Source organism: Octopus bimaculoides, chromosome 1, assembly GCF_001194135.2.
Source record: "Octopus bimaculoides isolate UCB-OBI-ISO-001 chromosome 1, ASM119413v2, whole genome shotgun sequence".
NCBI lineage: Eukaryota > Metazoa > Mollusca > Cephalopoda > Octopoda > Octopodidae > Octopus > Octopus bimaculoides.
The window spans coordinates 101,295,076-101,312,237 of record NC_068981.1 but is presented as its reverse complement, the minus strand read 5'-3'; the positions used below and the strand labels follow the sequence as shown (position 1 = coordinate 101,312,237).

The 17,162-nt window shown below is 34.4% G+C and overlaps 1 protein-coding gene across 2 annotated transcripts in view; it reads right to left on the bottom strand.

Moving 5' to 3' along the window:
• Nucleotides 1-16,795, bottom strand: part of LOC106874373 (charged multivesicular body protein 4c) — a 72,073-nt gene extending 55,278 nt beyond the window's left edge. The window contains exon 1 of one of the 2 annotated variants that reach the window (XM_014922086.2): nucleotides 16,160-16,795. In XM_014922086.2, the coding sequence (XP_014777572.1) occupies nucleotides 16,160-16,343 (184 nt within the window). In that variant the 5' untranslated portion in view covers nucleotides 16,344-16,795. Of the gene's footprint in view, nucleotides 1-14,834; nucleotides 14,941-16,159 lie in introns of those variants that run through there. The other variant, XM_052968683.1, reaches the window with a different exon arrangement.
• Between the last annotated feature and the right edge of the window lie 367 nt (nucleotides 16,796-17,162).

Sequence of the window (17,162 nt, the reverse complement as noted above, 5' to 3'; positions counted from 1 at the left end):
GGCACATAAAAGACACCATTTCGAGCGTGGCCGTTTTCGTGCGGGTGACACGTAAAAGCACCCACTACACTCTCTGAGTGGTTGGCGTTAGGAAGGGCATCCAGCTGTAGAAACTCTGCCAAATCAGACTGGAGCCTGGTGTTGCCATCCGGTTTCACCGGTCCTCAGTCAAGTCGTCCAACCCATGCTAGCATAGAAGGCGGACGTTAAACGATGATGATGATGATGTACACCAATGCTCAAGATGGCCAACATTTATGAACATAGCATTTTTCTAGCCTCATTAGTTGTATAGAAATGAGTAGAAAGTGGTTAAATGAAACCAGTATCTGCTCACTGCTGTGAAATGAATGTCCCAGCTTGTATAGCATTGAGAATGTTAGATGAAACTCTTTCCTGAGGTTGTCAGCTGCACTCATGTTATTTTTGAAGGAATACTGAAGTTAAAATTGAAATTTCAAAAATCTTTGACTGTTTGGTACCCACTATTTTCTGTCATTGCTTTTTAACGTGCTTTCTTGATTTTGTTGTAACAGCAATCTTCTAAAGACCCTTATCTTGAACTATTATTAACATTTTCAGCCATCAATAAGAATTTTTGGTTATATTTTAATGTATTGTTCATTTTTATTGGCCACTTTTATGCTCATGCTTTTTTTTTTTAATTTCATGTACATTTTTGTTAACATTTGTTGTATATTTTTTTCTCCTTGCTACATTTTTTCTGGTTTTTGCTTCTTACTCTCACGGTCATTTCTCTGGTAAGAGGATAGGTGTAGTAGAAGCATGATTGCTCTTGACCTTTAGCTACCCACATTATGGCTTTTTACTTTTAGCTACCTATTTTTGGCTCATCATGTGATGGTCCATTCCATTTAGCTTTACTTGAACTATCACCCCTTAATATGATGAACTAACCTAGCATCCCTACATCAATTATTTAAGGGACGATTTTTCCTGCTAATTTCAGAGGGAAGTGAATTTGCTATGAGTAAGTTTTGGATCTCTGACAATGAGAGCAGTGTATTCACTTTGCAGCTTCAGCAAGAACAGAATTGTAACCAGAATCCTTGATGCTATGCTTCACATTTTTCTAACCTTTCATCTTCAACTTCTATAAGCATTTGAATCTCTGTAATGTACTGACAATTATTAATGTCCTACCAGTTTGCTGTATTTCACTTTAGCGATGGTAATAAACATTTCAGCCGGGTCAATTTTAACTTGCCTTTGCATTTTCTTACTGATGTTCATCCTGTCTTATTTTAATCAAAACACATTAGATTATCAGGTCTCAAACCACATCGCATTTCACACAACCACCACAACACTCATTGCCAAAGTTCTAAGATCAACTTGGTTAAAGATACATTAAATTGAAGATCACACTGAAGGAAAGGAATTGTTTTTGAACTGTTTTGCTATTCAAAAGACAATTTTGATCTGATTCACTGTCTTGGCAATATTAACCCTTTAACATTCAGATTACTCTGTCAAATGTAATGCTTATTTATTCACGTTGTGTTAAATTAATCATGCATTATTTAGTAGCTTTTAGATTTCAGTGATGTGATTGTTTATTTCACAACCATTTAAGTGCAAAGTGCTCCTCACGAACACGTTCATGAGATGGTTGTGATCTATAAACAGTTTTGAGAAGAAACCAGAAAGAGAAGTATGAACACTCAATGTGCATGTATACACTGAATTCGTAAAATGCTGCAATATACAAAAGTGCAATGCACATGTCAAAATAAAGCAATAGAGAAGAATAAAACAAGTTATATGATGGTCTGCATGCCATGTCTGACACCACTATTATGCAGCTTCACCGTAATTTTCTTGGCATTGTTGGGTAGGTGTGAGAGGATAGATGTGGCTGGTTTAAACATAAAAGAGGTAGACTATTTGGAACTGATATAGCTAGTTTAAACGTTAAAGAGTTAAAGCTTTCTTTCTTTTTGTAATTTTCTAGCTAAAGATATATTTCTCACTCTTGTGCTATTTCTACTGTACTAGTGTTGAGACCAATACAAAATGGTTCGTGTTTGTTAAAAGTATTGGTGGGAATCCTGTACAGAAATGAGTGGAATGTGGTTAAATAAAACCAGTATCTGCTCACAGCTGTGAAATGAATGTTCCAGTTAGTAAAGCACTGAGGATGTTAAATGCAACCCCTTCTTGAGGTTGTCAGCTGCAGTCATATTATATTTGAAGGAACACCCATGTGAAAATTATTGTCTGTGACTTTGAAGTTCCTCCTGAAATAATATATCTTCACAGGATTTTTATTTAAGCAGGTTTCACAGAAATCAATACCCTAACAACAAAACAAAGTTAATCAAACCTGACATAGTTGTCATGGAGACAATCAGGTAAGAATTTATACAAGCTATGACAGCATTTTTAGCTCGGCCAGTAGCTTTCCTATAAATTCCGGAAACAAATATGGACACAACCAAAACCAGTCTTCCAGTAGCTGCTGGATAAAATGGCAATGATTTTTCAATACATCTATGTATTTACTATTACTCTCAAGTCAGATTCTTTAGAGCTGTCACCATAAAATATAATCTTTAGTCAGGTAACTTAATGTTATATTTAAAAAGTCCAATTAATTGGTTGATAAAAGTATCATATTAGTCATGAAAGTCTAATCAATATTAAGTTAAGAATGTTTAAAAATATGCATGCAAAACACTGAAATACAAAATGGCTGACATCTATGAAGAATAGCATATTTCTCCAGCCATACAAATCATAAGATCAGTCTGGTTGAAGATACATGAAATTGCAGAACATATTTAAAATAATGAATTGTGAATACACATTTTTTTAATTCAATATGCCATTTATTTGATACTGAAGTTTTTTTTTTAAATTCCCTGGCTAAAAATACAATTCTCAACCATGTACCAACATATCAATAGCATTCCCATATTTTTAGTGTGACAATGTGGTATTGAACTGGGATCATTATGTGATTTACCAGTAAAGCACTACTGGACCCTTGAAGCGTCTCTTGCAGAGCCCTAAATTGTGAGAAAACATGCCTACACACCATTCTTTTCCAACATAGATCAGTTCCAGATGATGATCTTTCCACAGAACTGTACTCCAACAGCAATGAAAGTGTTGACTATTTTGCTTCTCATTCTGCTTCCTGACACAAGTCTTGCCTTTTGAAATACAATTTTAAGTTAACAAAGGCAAAGAAAAAGAAAGAGCACAAACCTAACCATAGAAAGAAAAAGCCCAGTAAGCACAAAACAAGAAAGAAAATGAAGAAACTGTTCTCCACAAAGTTTCAACATTGATGCAAGTAAAAAAACATTCAAGACAGGATCACAGAGCAAAACAATACCAGCTTTTAACTGAGAATACTTAGAGAAGATCTAATTGCATTGGAGCTAAATGCTATTTGATGTGTCTCATCAAGTTGAGAAATTTGTACTGTAATCTGACTTGTAAGCAGAGCCAAATATCTGAAAACACAAATAAGATAATGAATGAGTTTTGGGCATTTGAAGAACTGATCAGCTACATTGAGAAATTTGTGAACTCTAGAACTCTCTTCTTCAAGCTGTCTAAGATCCATTCTTTGAAGTGACATGTACTAAGGAATTGAACCATGAGAAATATGCTTAATGATGAACTGAAAATTTGAGATTACTCAGAAGATACTCTCATCCCAAACCAAAGCTGCCACAATTGTAAGGAAATATATCTTTAGCAGTAAAGACATCAAATTCACTGGTTATTGTCAAAATGAAGATCAAGAAGGATCACCCTCCTAAAACATCAAATCTTTTATTTTCGTGATCTTGAATGGCTCCAGTTTGAAAGATCAAGACAAGCTAAACTCCCTCAACATTATTAAGAATGCAAAAATATCAAACTATAAAGACCAGACACATTCTAGAGCATGAGGTAACCTTTCCCTATCTTATGACAGAATTAACATCTTTCCATAGTAACAGAATCAGCCTTTTCCTGTTTGAAGGTAATGTGAGCAGACTATCAATTGCAATACCATCAAATTGTGAAATAATCTCTTCTCAAAAATGTTATTTTGAAGACAATTGTTGTCACAGTGCCAAAATGTGACATATTTCTACTCAAGAGCTGCATAGATCAAGCCAGAGCATGGGAACACAGCTGGGTAGAGTATGCATTGCTATTTTTAAAGAAAAAATCTTCAGCAGTGGAGATATCACCTCATGGATTGTCCATCATACCTACAAAATGTCTGGCATAAAATTTAAGTGCAATCTTCCTCTGTTCTACAAGAATTTTGCCCCTTTGTCAAACATGGCATGAATGTTCAGAGACAAACTGTCAAATTTCTGAATTCAGAACAAATCCTAGTCATAACATTTGACCAACCTCCATTTGCTTTATCAAAATTTGTATTGGAAATAGTCTGGTACGCATGGTAAAAGAGGCCGTGCGATTATGCTGAATGATCTGCACACACAAATCACTCACTGAAATACAATGGTGGATGTTTTGGATGGCCCTTACTAGACAACAGCCCTCATAGCAATAGCAGCAACATTCTCTGGCAGAGATGACTCATGTCTAAAGGAAGAACTCTTAGCTGCCACCAGGTATATCAATCTGGTCATACCTCAAAATTTTGAGCATGTCATTACCCGGAAAAATAACAAGTAGAAAAGCATGTTTATGAGACAGGGCCTTATTAGGAGATATGAAATTAAGACCGTTGATATAGGAATTGTTTACTAGAAAATAAAGTTCTGAATGTAAAATGTAAACAGCAGTAGTTCTAATAAACACCAAGGACATTTGTTTCAGCTTTATGACTCTTAGGACAGAAAAAAAAAAAATGTCTCACATATCAAGTAAACATGATAGGAACTTAAATATTTTTTTATTCTTTATATTTTTAAAAATTTGTAAAAGCTTGCAGGCTATTATGAATAGGCCCTAAGAGAGTACTATGTCAAATATGAAGCTATTATCTGTCCAGCAATAGTAATTTTACTAAGCCTTCTGATTACTTCTCATCTCATACAGAACAAAACACACGTAATGTAACCAAGCAATAAAATTGATTTTTTTGTACTAGATTCAATGATATATTTTGTATTGAGTAAGTATAATGAATTGATTATATATTAATACTTCTATGATTAGTAACCCTTTAGGTAATTGGGGAACTGCTACTGAAGATCTTAGTCTCTAAGTAATAATTAAAAAATATACACACTTGGAATGGTTTCCTTACTGCCTCTTCAACACAAGTAAATCTAATAGAACACTTATCAATCTTAATGTGCTACTGTTGCTTGCTTTACAGCTGTAAGATATATCTTCCAAGGAAGGAAGCCTTTATGTAGTCACTCAACCTTCTAGAAATAGCAGCCAGATCTATCTCAAATCACATCATGTTGTCTTTAAAATACATGTCTAGATATATCAGACCTGAGAAAAAAAAATTAGATAGTCACAGCTATTAAGAGTCCTGGAAAATTATGTAGGTTCTATCAGTTTCTGATTACAGCCAAGATATGAACTATGAACTTGTCAGCAGTTTACCTGGTACAATATCCACTCCAGTCAGTTACTTAATGCAGTAGCTTTAAGGTTCTGCACTTTAGAACAAGGAAGTATGTATCATAACTATTAACAGTAAATCTTATCTAGCCCTGCTTATTTATCTCTACTGTTGGATGAACTTTTCAGAAAGAGAGAAAGAAGACTGATAAGGCAAGACATGTATTTTATTAGTGTCAGTCACTGGACTGTGGCCATACTGGTTGCTGTCTTCAAGTGTCTTAGTAGATAATATTGACCTCAATACATATTTCAGTCTGATACTTAACAATCTGTTTTTTGAATGGCTATAAATTTATATATACATAGTCTGATCCATAAGTATCCGGACGGTTGCCATAGTAACGAAGCTAAAGCACACAGAGTGAAGCTGCTTGGCAAAGATTGACCTTGAACTCTGCTGTGCATGTGCACTAAGTTTTAGTGTTTTAGTTTACTTATGCTGTTTATGGCAGTGCTTAGAAGGAAGGTGTGTAGCGTGTGATTGTCGCATTGACCATGACAGAGAAAGTTGAGCAGAGAATCTGCATTGAATTTTGCCAAAAGCTTGGCACAAAGTTTTCAGAAAGTTTTCATTGTTCTCGACACAATCAAGATCTTGTGCAACTGAAACCCTGAGTGTCGGCTGAAAGTAGTTTTGGCACAAACTTGACAGACATGCATCACATACCCAAATCTTCAGTGATAATGAACTGAACTGACCAGTAACTAATCTGCATATCCTCTGATAACTTATGGATGATGATTTGACAATTTCCACGTACATCTGCGATGTTTTTCTCAGTTCTACTGGTTGCAGGTCTCCCAGAATGTTCGTCACTATCAACATTTTCCCGGTCATCTGGGAAATGCCTGAACCACTTATATACTTGTGTGGCTCATACACTTTCTGCAACTTTGCATAAGCCTCTGAGTAGGTATCGCCATGAGAACTTTCTCTGTCATGGTCAATGTGATGATCACACACTACACCCCTTCCTTCCAAGTCCTGCTGTAAACAGCAGAAGTGAGTTTGAATGTTAAAACAGTATGCATGCACAGCAGAACTGAAGGTCAATCATTGCTGAGCAGCTTCACTCTGCATGCTTTAGCTTTGTTACTATGGCAACAGTTCAGATACTTATTGATGAGACCTCAGATATATATATATATATATATATATATATATATATATATATATATATATATATATATATATATATATCTTTAGTAGTTCAAAAATAGAAATAATACATTTCTAAATCTCTCAGAGAGATTTATACAGTGGCGATGCGATAAAGTAGTTGTATGCTGTCAACTTAATGTGACAGTCTCATTAAGGGAATGATACTACTGCTATTTAGCCATAGGAAGCAGCACCGCTTCCTGTCGGCCTTGACACATTTCCTGTGTCTTTGTTTACAAGGAGACAAGCACCTCCACTTAGCTAAGCCTGCATCCAGAGACATGTTTCTGAGTCTTTGCTCAGCATCCAAACTGATGCAGGCTGAGCTACGTGGAGGTGCTTGTCTCCCCCTTGTAAACATAAAGACACAGGAAATGTGTCAAGGCTGACAGGAAGTGGTGCTGCTTCCTAGGGCTAAATAGCGGTAGCATTACTCCCTTCATGGGACTTGTCACATTAAGTTGACAGCATACAACTACTTTAGTAGTTCATATATCCAAGAAAAAAGCACACTCTAAAGCATTAGAGCAGTAATATATTTTTTGGGAAGTTAAAAGTTATGGCTGGCCATAGAGTGATCTTTGGTTTCACATTCATAAAGCGCTTAGCAGTATAGGCAACTTGTCAAACTCTAATGGCTGAAGACTGAAATGCCTTCAGCCATGTGAGTCTTGATGAGTCACTCATACTGCTAAGCGCTTTATAAGTGTGAAACTAATGGTCACTATGTTCAGCAATAACTTTTAACTTCCTAAAATAATATATAATTCAGTCAAATCGTCCAACCCATGCTAGCATGGAAAGCGGATGTTAAACGATGATGGTGATGATGAATTTATTTAAATAATATTTATCTCTCATCAGATGGAGTACTGCTTTTGTTGAATTTTCTACCATGAATCAGCACATTGTGTATATATATATATAAATATGAAAAAATACACACAAGCCAAAGGAGCTAGAACAATGTCATGCAATATAATCTTTGCAGGTCCTTCTGCATTGGTAGAATTGATATGGCTCTCTGCCACAGCCTAAGCTTTTGCAAGGCATTGCCTACAAGAAAAAATGTGGGTGAGCATGAAACAAGAGTGTTTGGTCTGGATGTTTACAAAGTAGCCAAGGATCAGATGATAGTGTTAAACCAAACAACATGCTAAGCTTATTTGAAATCTATTTTTATGCCCTTTAGAACTTGATAACTGCAGCTTGAGGTGTAGATGTTTCTTAGTATCTTCTGCATATCCTGGCATTAAAAAAACAATAAAATGAGCCAAAAATGAAGTCATTATATGACTGCTCAACCTCATAAGAGAAATAGCATTAAACCTCTCAAAACACATTTTAAAGATTTAAGGAAAAATGGGCACATTGACTAATATAGCCTTCAGTACAAAATATCTTTAATGTTAAGGTCACAACAAGAAGGCATTTTGATCAGAAGTGTATAGGGTTAATTAAAAAAAAAAAAAAAAAAACCCCAAAAAACTATTGTGAAGTATATTTGCCACCTAAATGTGGTGGTCCCATAGGGGACGATGCTACTGTTGTTTATAGCCCCAGGAAGACATCTCCTCCAGCCTTCCTGGGCTATAAAGAACAGTAGCATCATCCCCTGTGGGACTGCCATATTTAAGTGGCAAATATACTTCACGATTCCGTGCTGCTACTATTTACTTCTCACTGAGAAAAAAAAAAACATGTTTGTTACCTATAAGGACTAACCATATTTGAAAGAAAGCATGAAGGTGAATTAACAGATATTCACAAGTGGATCCAGACACATAACAATACTAATAAAGGGTAAAATGAATTTGACGAGCCAATAAAAAAAAGGTTACCAAAATTACATGTATCGCAAAAGAAATTAAAACAGACTTTTCCTACAAAGAGCAAAGGCACTTTAAAATTTTCTATAGGTATCAGACTATGAGAAATGATAAGGATATAATTAACTGATCTGCTCCTCTCTTCATGAGACACTGCATGAAATTATATGATCTGAAGTATGCATTAAGTTATCACTGTTTAGCCCCAGGTTAACTCTAAATGAGTAAACTCATGATCAAAGGTGTTCCAAATACAACTATCCCATCATTTTATGCCAACTATTTCAATGTCCAACATATCCTTCATTAATATAATTCGAGGGATATTTGGTACTATTTTTAGCAGGTTTAACATCCACATACAGTGCCCCTCGTTAGCTAGTATTAATCCTGTTTGAGTAAACCTTTGATGAAAGATATTCCAGCTATGAGGATTTTTTTTGGTGGTGGGTAGGGACAGGAGGGAGCCTATGTTATCTAATGTGTGTGTGTTCTCATTTTGAAGACAGGAGTAGCCAGTCCTTGTAATCCCCAACATTTATGCTAATTGTGGTAATGTAGAATTAAGTGTTCTGTCAAGAAGTAGAGAGTCTAATAACATAATAATCATCTTTTCCTCTATGAAACAGTATTTCATCAACCCACAAGATCTGAAAAGTAGAACCAAGTAACATCCGAACTAAGAAACACCAGTCACTGAACTAAACACTGTATGTGCACTAATGCTTGATATAAAAGATATACAATGATGGTCTTATATTAAAAAGAAATAAGGTGGTGAGCTTGCAGAATTGTTAGCATGCTGGGCAAGATGCTAAGTGGCATTTCATCCATCTAAACATTGAGTTCAAATTCTGTCAAAGTTGACTTTGCTTTTCACCCTTTCACTGGGGTTAATTTAAATCAACTTGGTTTCCCCTCCAAAACTGCTGGCATTGTGTCAAAACTTTGAAACCAGTATTTAAAAGTAATATAAACACAATAGGAAAAATTGGGGATTAGGAAATTTTTCAACTAGAACTTCATGCAATAATGTAGAATTACAAGAGGCATACTGTAGAATTGTTCAACTTGTTCTGGTTTGTAAAAAAGGAAAAAAAAGGTGTGTGAAAGGGTAACACAGGTGATAAGGTATTAATCTTACAAACTAATCTTAAATTAGCATCAAGAAATACTTTATTCAAATACCTTTCACATCTGAATCTGCTACAGCAAGATACATATGAAAAGAAATCATTGCTAAGGTTGCAGAAAAAATACAAAAAGAAAAAGCCAATGACATGAACACTGTGGCCTTTCTATACAAAATAGCATGTCTGACTGCTTCATTGTTTTTCCACCAAAGAAAACAAAGCAACATTTCAAGAATTATGAAAGAAAATATCTAAGACATTAATGGGAAATAGAAAAGAAATTATGGGCCAGCCTTTCAGTTCTGATTATCTGATATGCTAAAGGTGAAAAGAAATACTTTCTTTACAAAATAATTCAATAGTCAGGAAAATATTATAATTCTGATGCAGATATTTCCTGGAGCAAAGTAAATAGTCAGCAAAGAAGCTGATACTCACAGATAAGAAGTAATGGATAAGAAAGTAATGGAATTTTATCCCATGTAATTATTTTGCTTCAAATGCAAGTTGTACACAATCAACCCATTTTAAGTTCAGGCTAAACTGTGTGGTTACGAAGTTCATTTTGCAACCACGTGGTTTTGGGTTCAGTGCCACTACACAGCACCTGAGGCAAATGTCTTCTGCTATATCATCATTTAGCGTCCGTTTTCCATGCTGGCATGGGACTGGTATGCAGGAGAGCTGTACCAAGTTCCAGTCTGATTTGGCTCAGTCTCCATGGCTGGAAGCCCTTCTTAATATCAATCACTCTAAGAGTATAGTGGATGCTTTTATGTGTCAACAACACTGGCCATGACAACAATTTCTCTTGGCTTGACGTGTCTTCTCAAGCACAGCAAATCACCAAAGGTCTCAATCACTTGTCATCACCTCTGCGAGACTGAACATCCAAAGTTCATACTTCACCACTTTGACCCATGTCTTCCTGGGTCTACCTCTACAGAGATTGACACTTCTTTATGCAGCTGTCCTCATCCATATGCATCACAAGACCATAACAGCGCAGTCTTCTCTCTCGCACACCACTTTTTCTCTGTTGACACTCACATTCTGATGTATGTGCACACTGACATAGCCCATGAGAGAATTTGGAAGATGGAAACTATAAAGCTTGTTGTGTGCATATGCGTGTCTCCTTTACTGGACATTATGCAGCAATTATAAACAAATATCACCACTGTACAAATGGCGATGCTTGCTTGCAAATTTTTTGAAAACATGTCCAGACTAGAGGAAAATATTACCTCTCTAGTAAACAGTTGAAGACTGGCAACAAGCTGGGCATCTGGAAGTAGAAATATTTATTTGCCTGACCCATGCATGAATGGAAAAGTAGACGTTAAAACAATGATGATGACGGTGTTATTACAGCTTGTTACCTCTCTCATTTGCAGCAAAGAAAGAGGTTGATCAGTGCAGAATATATATCTTTTTATCTTCTTGGTAACTGCCATAAAGTATCTATAGCAATACACTTCTGACTTTTAAATAGATAACTATGTAACTTAGATATATCTGCTGTACAATCTGAGCTTACACTGTTTGCTTGTTTTTTTCAAGAGCAGAGAATTATAGCCTCACAAAATTGTTATTGTTGAGTAAAAAAAGTTTACAAATTCCTTTTTCAATTCAAATGGTCACAGCAAGAAAGCTGATGTAAACTCTAGTTGCTTCTCTTAAAACTCATTGCTTAGACATAATATATTTACTTCGCCAAATCTTTTTTTCTTTTCAAAACTATGACCTCTAGAACTTTCTCTTGTTTAGGCTCTCTTCGCAATTATTAACTATTAAAATGAAAAATTAGCTACACTAACCTCACCCAGTTATCCTAATTCCCACGACTGACTGAAAAGGATATGGGCACTGAGGCGATTCAGCTTTAAAAGCTATCTGAGAGGAGGAAACAACCAAACAGAATTTGACCAAATTCTTTCTAACTACTTATTTACCTAGAATTAGAATTATTCAATAAATATTCTATGCATTGAATATAAACGTGGACATTGGATAGATAGGTCATTAACATTTATAAACAATTGGATTTAATGTCAACATTTGTATTTGCATTCAAAATACAATGACCAATGTTTGAAAAATACGACTGAACTTTCCTCAATTTTGAGGTTAGAATAGTGGCAACATGCATCTGGACATGAATGAACATACATTTATTTCGTACAATATTATAGCGCCAGTTCAATTTACCAGATCGGGATCTACAGAATCCGTATCAAGGAAAATTTTATAAATACAGGTTGTTGTTTTTTTTATGAAGAAACTTTTAAGAGAGAACTTTTTGATAGTTTTTGATCAAATTTAAATGGGGAGCACATTATCAAAAATGTGTTTCATATTTTTTTAAAGATCCTGATAAATAATTTACCGATGTCTGAAAGAGACATAGAAGTATGTAAAAGAAAATGTTACTAAAAAATTCTAAGTTAAGAATTGTCAGTGATGAAATCTAACAAGAGATTCAAATAAAACAACAGCCATTTGTACAAATGACCGAGAATAATTTACTATAAACAAACTAGATATATCACAAATATTATTTAAGAAGCTTGTGGAGTCTGTGAAATTCAATTCTGCGCTTTCTTACGTCTAAACCTCATAACAAACTGTTTAAAAATGACACTCCTTTGTGTTTATTAGGGATAGGTACCTGTCGAAATGTGACCGCTGCCATAAACTGAACTGACACCCCAGTGACGTCAAAAATTGTATAAAAATTCACTCGATACCTGTTTGAACGTAAATCTCAAAAACATAATTCTTTTATAGTGGTGAGGCTAAATGGAATTGTTATTTCACTTCTCATATTTTAATAATTTCCTCCGTATAAATAAATTCTTCATATTTACATTAACATCTCCGCCATCTCAGAGTAATGAAATTGCGGGAAAAAATGTTGCTGTAAAAGTATAGATGGAGTATCGAAATTTAATGATATACATAAAAATACTAAGTACCATTCCTATATTACGTACACATGAATAGTTTCACTTCTCACTTCCATACGGGAATAGGTTGGGCACCTACACTCTCTTTTGCTAATGCAGATGAGATTTCGCAACTGGAAACAAAATTGAGCAACTTATTAGCAATAAGCTGGTTATTTATATTTTCTCGTGAATGGAGTTACAAATTAAGTGTGTGCGTGTAAGTAAGCAAAAAGTTTCGAGGAGTGACTGATCACAGTATTGAGTCAACGTCACGAGGTTTGGTATGAAAACAGCATTCAGTTATGTGGAAAATGTTAACAATAGGCTAATTAGTTAGGAACAATATTTAACTTTAAAGATCACTGCATTCCAATAATAAGGGATAAAAGAAAAATTTCCTCGAACAACTTTTAAACGATCATTTAAAACTGGAGCCGTACACTTGTCTATTTTATATTCATCATATTTCTATATATGTGAACTACATTAGTTAATTTTAGGTCATTGGAAACTTAATCTATATCAAAGGAGGGAATCGTTATGTGGTCGTTCGACCCACTGGAAATAGCACCAGTCTCTCTCAAATCGAACCATATAGTCTTAAGAAACGGAGACACATTGGACAATGTAATAGTAAAAGACATGATAGGCATAGGTATCACGTCTTCGATTACGATCAGGGTTGTCCTGGGGGCTAAGCAACAGCAGTAGATACTAATAATTAGGATTAAGAACTGAAAGGAGATGGTAAATACCAGAAAATATTCCGTCGAGCGAAGTGAGCTGTCGGAGTACAGCAACATGAACTTTCTAAGAAGGCTAATTTTATTTTTGTCTCGTTTGAATAAAATGTCAAATGTCTGTGTGTAACACAAAAACATGCTTAAGTACATCACATTAAGATATTCTTTTCATTGACATAACTTTTGAAAAATATAAAATACAATTGTACAGTGTTTTTTTTCTAAAAAACACAAAAAATAAACTTCGACCAATTCACGACATAATGGTTAAAAAAAAAAAAAAAGCGGCCATTAGAGTTTGAAATTGACTGGGGTGGGGGAAATCAGAAAAGTTGAAATCTTATATAGCTACAAGTAAAATTAATTTAAAGAATATTAAACGTGTAACCATTATTTACAGGCTGATTCTAATTTTGATGCTAAGAATATAGTATTATTGGTATATTAATAAATTTCGGAGTCGTATTTATTAGGCTGAGGATTTGATCAGAGAATATTCTAACAGTTTTAGTAGCATTAAAATTGAAAAAAAGTGAACTTGCTTAAATAACTATGGCTCTACATATTAATATTAAAAAGAAAGAGAGGAACGTTTTAACAGATAGTTCGTAGCAATTTTATTTAAACATCTCGTAGAAGCTACACATCTAACAGGTAGGCTTTTCGCTTGATGAACAAATCGACCGCCATGTAATTTACCTGTCACGTAATTGAGGAGAGACTTTATCGAACTTTATGAAGGAAATGACAAATTTGGATTACCAACTCTAATTAGAAAACAAAGTAAAGTTTTATATGTAGGATAACAAAGCAGAAAAGTAACTATTTTAAACATTTGTAAACAATGATTTATAAAACAAACAATATACATATATGAAAATCTATCCCATCCAATGACATCTGTCAATCATCAAGCCAAACACTGTTCAAGATATTTATGCCCTTGAAATAAAGAATGAGTCTCTTAAATTAAAATTTTCCCCCTATATAAATCTACACGAATCAAAATCTCTAAGAATTAAAAAATTTTTCAGACGCGAATAGTAAATGAGGTTGTAACAAAGTAGAACTTGTTTTGCATTGAAAACTTTCTGGTAAAGAAAACATTCATGATAGAAAAGTTTTGTCAATTCTCTCCGGAGTCTAAACTGCTTCATAACATTATTTTCACAAGTAAAACGACATCGAATTTATACAGAGGTAAAATATAAGTGTATAAACAATCACGCCTCATAAAGCATTAGAGATGTAAGATTAAAAAAACAAAATCAAGACTAGTTAGATTTCTGAGTTTAGCAGTAGGCTAACCTCGATCAAAAAGGTGCATTAACAAAAACGTTTCAGCCGTGACCATCTCATTTTTTTTGTACAAACAGGTCTAAATTATCGTTTTTTCTTTTTTTTTTTTGAAATCAAGTGAGACTTAAACTGACTGTTTTTCCGGACAAATTTAGTTTCCACTGCACGGCACTCAATTCGTAGATAACATCGTTCATAACTAAAGAGAGCTCTCCTGTAATACATTTCTTTAGTAAGCTAATCTCTTTCTAATTGAATTTACTGTTAGTTACAAAGTTATTTTACACGTCAGTATACTATGGTGACACTTCTGGACGTGTTCAGGAAGATATGGAAAATGTTAGCATTATTATATCAGTAGCGATTTTCTTTTAGACAACACCAAATTTATAAATCTATTTGCATTCTGGTAATTTCTTTTAGTGTTATTAAAATTGGGAAAACCTCCAAATAGTCCTGCGGCTACTATAATTCCGATTATAATAATTGTTACATATATACACACACACAGACATACAGGCAGAATGTTTTCTGTTTACTTGTATTAAAATTTATGTAAAATTACCAAACTAAGAACAGCAAGACAATTTCATGGGAGCGTGGTATTTTTAATAAAAGAAAAGAAAAAAGTTTGAAAAAGTGAGGTTGATGATGATAGTGATGAAAGACATCATGGAAAGAGGAGTGAGAATGAATCATGGATTTTGTGACCAAATCACATAATATGACGCTTTGCATCAACGAAAACAGATTAATTTTAGAAAAAAGAAAAAAGAAAATAAATTATTGATTAACGACTAAGGATTGTTTAGATGTTCTGTTCTAAGCTAAAAGTTTAGAGAAAAATGGAATTGCGTTTTCGATATTTTACTAAGAGACAATAACTACTAAAACGCAAATCACCTGTGATCAGCATAAACTTATTTGTTTGTACACACACATCTATATATATATATATATATATATATATATATATATATATATATATATAATACTTAACGAGTACATATACACTGTTGACAAGAATTAATGCATTAGATGTTACATAAATTACTATTTCAATTTAATACTGTTACGATTGCGTATAGCGGATAACTAAAACATGGCGGTGCTCCAGCAAGGCCACAGCCTTAGGGCTGAAACATGTAAAAGAATATGCTAGGAAAAAAAAGTATTTGGAAAATTCAGGAAATTAATTTCATTAACTTCCATTTATCAAGGAAAATAATTTTGATAATAGGATAAATGTAACGCAGCGAGTCCAGTTCAGTTTTTATTTCAGTTTGAAGTCGTAGTTTCATATACCCCAGACAGATAATTCCCCTGTGAAAAACATGAACAACACAATATCCATTTTCTCTGTGTCATTAGATCAGGTATTCTGTGACAAATCAAAATAAAACATTACGATATTATATACACACACACACACACACACGAAACATAGGTGTAAAATTACCTCGTTTATTCGAACATTTTTGTTCTTTGGCTATCTTTAACTCTCCTGTAATTTTCGATTCCAAGTGTTCTGATTTCTTGATTAGCATTGTTTCAATATTTTGCAACTTCTGTATAGCCTTCTGTGGTGTTAATGCTGGTTCCTGCTCTTTCGAGAACCCAAACAGTTTAGTAATAGAATGCATCGTGAATAATTAAGAACAGAAAAACAACAACGGAGGGAAAAAGACACTTCAGATTGTTCAAAAATAATGATCAGTTCTTCTTGTAATTTTTCTTGTTCTGTTGTTTTTTACCGTCTTTGTTTTAAAATAAATACTGTGAATAAATTATATTTGGGAACGGGACGTATTAGGACTGAAATTATACCATATATAACTTCTTTGGAGATATATGGCCAGCTCTAGACAAAGCAGACACAAAGGCGCTGGCAGTGCCTTGGTGTACGCGAAGAATTCTTTGTTGCCGTTTAGTTAAGGAGTTAAATTTATAGAGTATTTAGTGTATATATATAAAAGTGTGTGTATGGGTAAGATGTAAAACACGAAACACCAGAGTATGCGTTCTTTGCGCTGCTGTATTCGTAATCCACAAGTCTCTAAGTGGCCCTCTGCCGTACACCGCCCCTCGAAAGCGCATGTAAAGCACATTTTCATTGGTCGAAAAAAACAATACTGCTTCTAAGGGAAATAACTCTCTATATTAATTTTATTTAAGATTTAAGTCTGTTGGATTCTTTTTCAAATAATTCCTCTTGGCTTTTATACATCTCTCTTTTATCTTTTACTTGTTTCAGTCATTCGACTGCGGCCCTGCTAAGGCCACTCCCGTGAAGGGTCTTTTCGAACAAATCTACTCGAGAACTTTTTTTTTTCTCAGCCTGATACTTATTCAATCGGCCCCTTTTTGCCGAATCGCGAAGTTACAGGGACGTAAACAAACCAGCACCGGTTGCCAAGCGGTGGTGGTGGACAAACGCGCGCACACATGTAATGTATGTATAT